This window comes from Mucor mucedo (genome assembly GCF_025094135.1).
Source record: "Mucor mucedo strain NRRL 3635 chromosome Unknown EV154scaffold_62, whole genome shotgun sequence".
NCBI classification, from domain to species: Eukaryota; Fungi; Mucoromycota; class Mucoromycetes; order Mucorales; family Mucoraceae; genus Mucor; species Mucor mucedo.
In genome coordinates, this window is record NW_026252346.1 from 207010 (window position 1) to 216440 (window position 9431).

General features: G+C 35.5%; 3 protein-coding genes across 3 annotated transcripts; 2 read left to right on the forward strand and 1 right to left on the reverse strand.

Moving 5' to 3' along the window:
* Positions 1-370: 370 nt before the first annotated feature.
* Positions 371-2829, forward strand: EV154DRAFT_266772 (uncharacterized protein). The gene is made up of 8 exons (XM_051594681.1): positions 371-493; positions 577-715; positions 773-890; positions 958-1947; positions 2020-2132; positions 2220-2314; positions 2376-2492; positions 2571-2829. Exons 2-8 carry the CDS (start codon positions 606-608, stop codon positions 2762-2764), a joined length of 1737 nt encoding a protein of 578 aa, XP_051456386.1. The 5' UTR covers positions 371-493; positions 577-605; the 3' UTR covers positions 2765-2829.
* An 80-nt stretch (positions 2830-2909) lies between these two features.
* On the forward strand, positions 2910-3295 carry EV154DRAFT_512982 (uncharacterized protein). The gene has a single exon (XM_051601980.1). It carries the CDS (start codon positions 2936-2938, stop codon positions 3143-3145), a length of 210 nt encoding a protein of 69 aa, XP_051456387.1. The 5' UTR covers positions 2910-2935; the 3' UTR covers positions 3146-3295.
* On the reverse strand, positions 3296-4819 carry EV154DRAFT_512984 (peroxisome membrane protein). The gene is made up of 7 exons (XM_051601981.1): positions 4655-4819; positions 4560-4595; positions 4232-4490; positions 3929-4179; positions 3620-3872; positions 3510-3571; positions 3296-3447 (listed from the first exon to the last, which is right to left on the reverse strand). The coding sequence occupies exons 1-7, from the start codon at positions 4773-4775 to the stop codon at positions 3386-3388; spliced, it is 1044 nt and encodes a 347-aa protein (XP_051456388.1). The 5' UTR covers positions 4776-4819; the 3' UTR covers positions 3296-3385.
* Positions 4820-9431: the final 4612 nt, after the last annotated feature.

Consider the following 9431-nt stretch of genomic DNA (forward strand, 5'->3'; position numbering starts at 1 on the left):
ATTTCCTAACGCCATTGCGCAAGTGGTTGTATCCTGTCAAAATAATCCCGAGACCTGTCACTTTTATTTTCGAAGTGTCACTAATGAAGTATTCGAATGGATCTCTTCTAAAAGGTGAGATACGAAAACAAAAGATTGATTACGGTATTAAACATTCTTTAGAGAGCATGCTGCCAGAAAACGCATAAAGCTTGAAGAAAGCTCACACAGAACCCTACAGGAAGAATATTATACCCACGTAAGAAGTAAAAACAGAAATAGAAAACAGCACTAAAATAGAACTATAGATAACAGACAATGTGTATCACATCATGTCTTTTTATGAGCCTGGTGTCATCTTATTCTCGGGCACTGAAGCACATCATTATAATCCACAAAGCGAAAACTTGAAAAAACTATCTTCGTTTCATCTAAACGATCATCAAATCACTTATCATCAATATTTTCAACAATTGGATATCTGCTTCACCAAATTTTTCTCTTTGCATACAATGTAAGCTCTTCACACACACACACACCTCTCTCTCAAGCTAATCTACTCTAGTAAAAATGGCATGATCTATGGCACCAACCAAGGTTTCGTATTTTGGCGTGATTTTGACACCATGCAAGACACCAAAGCCATCGTGTTTGACAATTCCGAAAAAGTCAAGTATGTTCAACTTGTATGCGTACCGATTTTATCAAACCACTTGAATACTTTAATCGCCGTCGGGTAAAACTAGTGAAATTATTACATTATCCAGAACAAACATGTTGATTCATTTGATAGGGATGGAGGTACTATCATGGTTTACTCAAAAGCTTCCAATGAACCCACAGAGACGGCAATGAAGCTGAATGAGTTTAACATACAAGGCCCGATTTATTCCTTTGATAAAGCACACAAGGTATTAAAAAAAACAGAAACCTGACTTATACGCATTATTCATGCATTTAGTTAATGATATCATTTAGGACTCCACTTATCTTGTTTGTTCACAAAATGGTAAGATATCCATGTTGGAGTTTGAATATAGCAAAAATGACAGCGTAAAGCTACAATCTACGCGTGTCAAATATCATCATGCTCCCATATTACGTACCAGGATGCGTGATGCGGTAGCATACACGTTTGATTCGCTATTTGACCAATCAAACGGAAACGTCCAGATGATGACGTACGAATATGATCCTACACCAGTGTCAATTGCAAATAATCCGGATGCCATCTCAGATTTAATCCAAATTTCCTTGGCTGACTTAACATCCAAAGAATCCGAATTAAAACGCTTGGATTGTGCCGAGCAAGAATTATCTCGTCGACTTGTTTCTACGAACAGGACCTTGTATGCTTTACAAAGTATCCAACAAAAGCGAACACCAGGTGTCTGTCATTCGTTGGAAACCACTGGATTTGAATTTACAATGCGGGCTATCACCAAACCAGAATCTATCGCCAACTGCAGCAGCAGTTTATATTCCACTGCGTATCTACGCATCAAGATTCAAACATCTCGGTTTCTGGAATTGGAAAATTGGGACCTTGAACTAGGTTTTTTCCCACGTCATGATGGATATAGCACAACCAGAACAGTCTCTGTCATGGGATTCGAACCAACTTACGAAAATGGCATAGAGCGTGCTTCCATGTGGGAAAGAGATTTTGAATTGGATCTCGAAAAGGTTAAATTACCTATACAAGTATCCGCTACTCTCATTATGTCCGTTGACGAGAATCAAACCCCACCACTTCGATTCCCTATCGCCAAGATGAATTTGGATGATTTACACCTTGTAATGCCTTGCAGTCCAGATATATTGACAACTATTCAAAGAAGAGGGTTGGAACAGGTATCACAACGATTGATAGATTCGTATCACAAACAAAAGTTGTTTGATAAAAGCGGAAGATACCCGTTTGCTAGATTATTCAGGAGCAAATCATCATCACCAGATGAAATGCTGGTAAAGAAAGGAGTTTTTATATACATATGCATGAAAATCATACATCCCTAACACTTTTTTTTTCTCAAAAAGTCACCTTTTATCAAGTTTAAAGAAATTCATATCCGATGTTTAGTAGATTTACACATGACCGATCAAAGTTATAGAATGATTTTATCTAGTGTTTTAAACGAAGGACGTACTATGTGAGTTTTAGAACGCCCTTAATCTCTCTTTAAAAAAACGAATCACGCTAATTTTAATTGGGGTCGGGAGGCCCTAACCAAATCTAGGGATGACATGAAGCGTATCTTACAAAGTGCCGAGCAAGCATTGTTTACTTTGGCTGCATTTCCTGCCTGTCCAATTATAATGAAACTTTCACGCGGTAATATATTTGTATACAGATAAACGCCTGGATTCCATACTAAAATTCGCTTTTACAACAGTGTCTTCCACCATCATTGATTTTTCTATACAATGCATTTTCCCTCCAGCGCTGTTCAAAGCGGAAGCAGCGCTACTTTCTAGGCTGTTTGATAAATTCATTCAACCGCCAGTGCTAGGTAATTATTCTCCCTCTAAAAAAAAAAAAAAAATGATGTTACGTCATATTGAATTCTTTTTTCTTCTTCTTCTGATAGAGTCACATAGCGGTGCATTCCTTAAAAAAATGGGATTACTGGAGGACTCTATTTTCAGTGCACAAGAGAAATATCAATCAGATGAAATGGAGATTGATGATGACGATGAATCATTACTATGCAAACTAAAAAAATCGACTGATTTATTCTATGATATCTATCAAGAAGAGCCTATTGGGCATTTCGTTATCTGAGAGGCAGATCTAGGAGGTTTGTGAAAATAAAAATAATAATAAAAAAAAAGCGGGAGTTAAAGTAGTTTCACCGACAAGAAAAAAGTTGCGTATATAAATAACACACTAAAGACCTTGTTATCATTTTTCACTCTTTTTTACTTTAAAAAATAAAAAATAAAAATAACTAAAATGGCAGGAAAATTTGTTAATTACGTTGTATTCCCAGTAACCACACTTGCTTTAGTAAGCACAATCATCCGAAGCCAAGCAAAACCCTCCAAGGCTCATTCTAATATCATGAAACAAGAAGGTTCCAGCGGTCAAGGATATAAAAAATGGCAAAAGATGAATGATGGTCTTGGTGTCAATGACGTCGGAAGAAGCTGTGGAGGTGTTTAATTTTTCACAAACACATAACCACACACTGTTTCCCATTCCCCCTACCTTTCCCCTACCTCTCTCTCAAAGTATATGATTCCTTTCCTCTCCTCCTTCTCCTTGTACATAATCAATAAAAAAAAAACTCTATTTTAAACTATTTTCATTTATATTCATGCAAACACAAAAAAAAAGGCATTATCATTGGTTAAAATAGTAGCACATGACATTTACAAGTGTGGGGATAAAAAACATGGCCAATTATGAACCCGCTGTATAAAAATAAGAGTCTTCCCAAAAAGGTCTGTAATCATTGATAGCGGCTAAAATAAAAAACAAAAAATTAATTAAACAACATAAACCATAATTTTCCGGACTCTCTTACCTGTTATCACAGAGATAAGTGGTCGATGTTCCGTTGCATCGCAAAATTTGTTTAATAACAATCTATTACAAGAGTTGAGTTTCGAATAAATCTTCCGGTTTGTTTCTTACCTTGTATACTTGAGATAAATGGGACCTCTAAAAAGATAGTAAACAAATAAATATTCTCTTCGCTTCGATTCTTCTTTTTCTAATAGGGACATGGGTTGCATATGTCGTGCTACACTAGACATCACGTCTAAACCGAGAGAAACAAGCCATGGTCTCCAGGATCCTTCTTCCTCCTTTTCGATTGGGTTTGTCTCGTTATCATCTGGTGTATCCATGGATATCTTCTTTCTCTGTTCCATCATAATCATAAACACTATCCATAACCATATTAGCATCATTTTTTAAAATCCATTCCTTTCTTTTCTTTACCGTATATAAAAGGTCGAATGATCCACAACAGCTCACCCACCTGTGGCCATCCTCTTCTACCAACAGAAAAAGAGGAATCACAAGGATTGGCTGATAATGCTGTTCCTGTCCTAGGATCCAAATTTAGTAACTCGAACTTCTCCTCTGAGCACACATCCAGTGACACTGGATCAATGTTTCGTATAAAATGTGTTGGATGTAACACCATGCGTCTCTTGCTACTATAAAACAGCACCAATCTTAACATGGCTCTGACCACAATGGATAAGTAATTATAAAAACAAGTCATCATGAGCCACTTACTTTATTCCTTCCAAACTAGCCACCCATTTCCATCGCATTTGTTTCGATACACGTCGGTTTAAAATCATCTCAATCACAACCTCTGTGTACGATATCACACTCAATGTCCATGATGCCACTTTACTTGTCCCTCTCGTCATATTGTATCGAATAAACCTATCATTAAAAGTGTGTTCCTTTTCATTTGTTTCATTACGTAATGCTGCATGCACCAAGAACTTTGTATGGTACAACGACACCAAATTCAATCCTGCTAGAACTATTACATATATATAAGGAAACTATCTTCTCCTTTTTTTTTGAACTTTTTTAAACCCTAGTTTATTACTTGTTTGTGAGCAAATGTCCCCGTCTTCAAATCGACCTACACATAAAAGGGGATTGTTAAACATTAAGGGCAGACATTACATTTTGTCTAAATACCAGGTAAAAATAACGCTAAAGCTCTTAATGAATCCTCCACCGTGTCAATATGTGCAGCATACCCAAACCCGCCCTGACTTTTATGCTTATTCGTAAACCGCAATAATGAGCTCGGTAACATGTTTAAAATAAAAGTCGCCAATTATGCTCAAATGTGAATCAAATATACAGTTTTTTTTTTTTTTTTTTTTTTTTTTGTGTGTGCCACAATGTTTGTCAGCGAAATCAATATCCGCCGTCCTTTTCCCATACATCTGTTTTTGTTAATGTGATATCACCTCATTTTAGAAACAGACAGCCACATCTCAGATGATCATCTACTTGAAAGGATTCATGGGACTGATTCTACCAGATATCGTTAAGTACCTCTTCAATTCAATAGCTAAGTAGCTTCCAAAGCAAAAAAAGCAACAGTAATAACTTTGTTTAACTGGTGACACAAAATTGCAGGGTTTAATTTGTAACTTTGCATAATGGTTTGTAAATTTTATGACCCATTTTTTCAACGAGCCGTCCTTATTTATTTTTTTGTTGAAGAAGATTTGGTTCAAACAAGAAATTGAATGCATGATGCTTGATCCAACGGCCAATACTATTTAATAGCAAAGGTACAGCAATATGTTGTACTCAATTCAATGCAATATGATTTTATAAAAAAAAAAAAAATACGACATAATATAGTCTTATATTCAAAAGTTTTACGTTGTTAATTCAGGTTTAATCATCATGATACTGGTATGGAGTAGTGTTCGGAATGAAGAACCAAACTTTCGAGCGAGCTACGACCGTGTTTTAGTTGAAACCCCTCGAATTTATGGTCACGGCATGTGAAAGTGATGTCAAATACAAAAAGTTACGACTATCAATAAATGTGGGCTATAGTCAGTTAAGAGCTAGTGTTCGGAATGAAAATCGAAGCTCGCTCGATTAATTTTTTTTTTTTTTTTTGAGGATTGAATACGCTCGAGTTTAGGATGTGGTATTGGACAAAAATTATACACTTGAGAAATAATTAGATAAACGTATACCTTTATTGGACTAAAAGAACTCTGTTGCTATGAAATAATTGATCCTTTTTATATTGCACAACTCTCCTGCTTGTATACTTTGTTTCCCGCCTTGGGTTAAATGGATATTACTTGTAAGAATTATTTTTCAGTTAACGTTGTCCCATATCAGTGGATCAGGAGTACGAGTATTCTAATAAATCTTTAACATTACGAGACACTTATTTATCAGATCATGCAACAGTTACTGCAAAAGTTGCATTATCATTTGTATATCATATTTTGGCCACTCACGCAATCTTTCATGTGGAAGTATGTGTACTCGTAGTAGGAGAAGTTGTATAGTAGTATACAAGCGTATGCTGATATGCAACAACAAAAATTGCTTTAATTTCATAATTCAATTATTTAAACGATTTGTTTAATTATTTTTCAGTGAATCGTATCCAAATACGACAATTATTATTTAGTTGCATTATAAAATACGAAGAAAGAATTATTTTTTATTATAACCACTGGTTTTTCAACGGCTTTCCTTATGTTATTTTTAAATCATACCTTTCACATGCCATTGAGAGATTTACTTTTCTACGTTAACCTATTAGCAAACCCTTCGTCCTTTGCATTTAGCTTTTTTATGACCTCACCTAAAGAATAATTATGTTTGAGTTGGCTAGATTAAGTTTTTTATAATCGTTCAGCTACTCCACACCTTTAGCAACGTACACAACCGCAGTCCAACCAGTTCTTCCGGTTGGTATGCTGCGTCGTCGGAAACTGTTCCTTAGCCATTTATTTGTAGCGTCCTCTTTTCACCGTGTAAATAGATTTACATTCTCCCTATTGGTAGCTAAGATGTCTTCTATAAGACTTATCGCTTTTAAGAGCCTAACAAGGATATTTTCAGCATTGCAATAAAAAGCGTATTTTTAGTCTAGAGTTCACCTTATGATTAACTTGACTACTACGCTATTAAAAGGTTTTGTCTCAGCAAAAAAAGTAACAGACCGTGTCGCTTTGTCACAGGCTAACCGCGATATTTTTAGCAGTAATACTCTGTTATCTGATTCTTCATTGAGGCTGGACTGCTGTTCAAAGACTTTCTTTGTAGAGTTGAGGGGCTTTTCAAACCTGTTCATAAATAGCTGGTTTCCAATCAGAAATGGTTTGAATCGTTTAAAAAAAGTTGTAGTGCACAGATTAAGCCGGCTCGGAATTGATTATTTCGCAAAAAATAGGAAAAATGGTTCTCACCATGATTAACTTTCCTTCCTTTCCATCCCCAAAAAACCAACTTATGGACTTGCTTTTGCCATCACTGACTCATTCTTTGTATTGTAAAAGTCGTGTTATAAACTGTAATAATAGTATTCTTTTTAACCATGACACAATCAGATCTTACGATTTTCCTTTGCATTTTACGAAATTTACGACCAACATGACTCACCGTCATGTAACAAGACATTACAGCTTTTTAATGGTCTACCTGCAAACTATGAATAATAGTATCTAAACACAACGAGCTGGCGATGAGGATGAATCTTTTTGCGGGATCAATATGTGTCGTTTTACCAAAAAGCTATTCTCATTCTTCCGCACCAATATGCCATTCCCTCAGTCTACGATTAGGTGGATTAAAACACAAATACCTTCTACACAAGAGCAACAGAATACCCATTAGTTTTGCCCTTGAAAGCTTGTATTGGGCGAACAAAATTCAAACAAATCTGTAGACGAGGATATTAAAATTACCAGCAAAAAAAGGGAGATTGAAGGATAGACGATTGAAAGAGTTGTACGCAAGAGGTTAACAAATCTGAATATGTAGACATAATCGTGATCAAAATACTGTGGTGGAGACAACTGGAATTGAGGATATGGAATTGAACGTCTTACTAAAAGTGCTTTTAGAGTTTGTTAAAGATCAATATGACGAAGATCAAGTCGAGAAAGGACGGGATATACACCTATCAGAATAATATTCAAGAGGCATATTTAGATAATTGCGACATAATTGAGGAACGCTTCTGCTGAGTATTTAGATTTATCATCTGACGACAAGGGGATACACTGTTATTGCTTAATCAATCTTACACTCGGAATGACCGTATTACAGGCTCATCTATTCTGAATCAGGAATAATCATATGTGCAAGCAGTGTGTCATCGATAGTAGCAATATATGATTACAACAGATAGCGAGATTTGGTATACACGTACGTCTGGGGGTTAGGGCAGTGTTGAAATTGGATATACGAAAAGGATGCCAGGGTAGCAGTTATAGTTCAACCTGGTGGATCCTCAAGTCTAGGGTTACAGGTATCATAAACCTCTATGAAATGAATCGAGATTCTAGTACTTCTGTGGGGAAACTAGCAGAATAAAACAAAAACAGCAATGCTGGCAATCATCCTTATCACGGCCTATAAATGTTATGAAAAAAAAAAAGAGAATGAAATGACGAGGATTTGGATGAAAAATAAAAACTATGAAATATCAACGATTTGGAATTCCTACGTTTGCAAGATGTATTCTCGTTTGTTGTAGTCTGACAGTTATGCTATACATATTTAAAAAAAAAATTGATGGTGAGGTTAAAATAGATATAAATAATTGGGGCACAATGGGTTTCTATAAGATGTTTCTTTTTTTTTCCTTGGAGTCTTTCATTATTTTACAAAGAGTATACAATTAAAATCAAGTTATTTTTCAGAATTGTCATTTTATATGTTTAGTTTCCCTAATCCATGTGACATTGTCTTTAAATCAGATTACAAACATATACGAGTTCTTATTTTTAAAGCCTATTTTTTTCTGTTGAGCCATCTAGTTAAAAATCACAGCATATAACTTTACAGCTGCGGCGGTATCAATTACCATTTTTTTGGGGTCTTCACACAGGTCATTATAATAGTTGCAGCTACCTTATTTTTTATAACTGCGTCTTACCAGATATATATATATATATATATATACTCGAAGGAAACTACAGAGCTCTGACATAAATTGATAATATCACAGCAAAAAACAATGGCTACTTCATCCAATATAAGCTTCTTGAAAAGCACATTCATTCTGGTCTCAGTAAGAGACAAGGTGGGTTTATGAATGATAAAAACCGAGAAGGTTTGATCCCCCCCTGATAGCGTGTTCTTAATGTTAAGTCACACTTGTTACTTAAAATAAAATATTAAAAACGCCGTATGCATGTCTCACTTTCTTCCTTAAAATCTACTCGAAGTAATCTTACATTTGGAATGCTTTATGATTCACAAGAAACTAAGTTGACACATTGATACAAAGCTTGAAATTCAGTCATAATCTCACCATCGCGACCTCGTTCAACCGTTCATAGCCTTTTCTCTAGTCTTTATTCTGTCTGTAATAACTTGACTAGGTTTAAAAACGAAATTAAGATTATTCGTTATAAACACAAAACTGATTCTCTTTTTTTCTAGTCGTATACCTCCAGCTGTTGTAACTAACTGACCGCAAGAAGGCCTTACTCACCGTAAAAGACTACAATATAATGAGTCTCAATTTTTTGCTTTATAGATCGCCTATATTCACCAAATAAATAAAAAACGAGGGGAGGGGGGGACTATCGACGAAATGATATGGTTTACCCTATGTCTTTTCAGGCAATCGAGGCCCCTTTGTTGGTGACGTTCTGGTCTTACCTACATCGTGGAATTAAACTCGTCTTGTATGCTGTTAGTTCTGGACCAGTTTCGTAAAGTTTTTGAATAGATGTAGTAACTGGAACTTAGA

What these genes read in the sequence shown, in the direction of transcription:
- EV154DRAFT_266772 (XM_051594681.1), top strand. Translation starts at nt 606, where the DNA reads ATGCAAGACACCAAAGCCATCGTGTTTGACAATTCCGAAAAAGTCAAG. An exon ending in TTAAACGAAGGACGTACTAT is followed by an intron (nt 2,133 to 2,219) that starts GTGAGTTTTAGA and finishes AACCAAATCTAG; the next exon opens with GGATGACATGAAGCGTATCT. An exon ending in TATAATGAAACTTTCACGCG is followed by an intron (nt 2,315 to 2,375) that starts GTAATATATTTG and finishes CTTTTACAACAG; the next exon opens with TGTCTTCCACCATCATTGAT.
- EV154DRAFT_512984 (XM_051601981.1), bottom strand. Translation starts at nt 4,775, where the DNA reads ATGTTACCGAGCTCATTATTGCGGTTTACGAATAAGCATAAAAGTCAG. An exon ending in GGACATTTGCTCACAAACAA is followed by an intron (nt 4,491 to 4,559) that starts GTAATAAACTAG and finishes TATATGTAATAG; the next exon opens with TTCTAGCAGGATTGAATTTG. An exon ending in GCTAGTTTGGAAGGAATAAA is followed by an intron (nt 4,180 to 4,231) that starts GTAAGTGGCTCA and finishes CATTGTGGTCAG; the next exon opens with AGCCATGTTAAGATTGGTGC.
- EV154DRAFT_512982 (XM_051601980.1), top strand. Translation starts at nt 2,936, where the DNA reads ATGGCAGGAAAATTTGTTAATTACGTTGTATTCCCAGTAACCACACTT.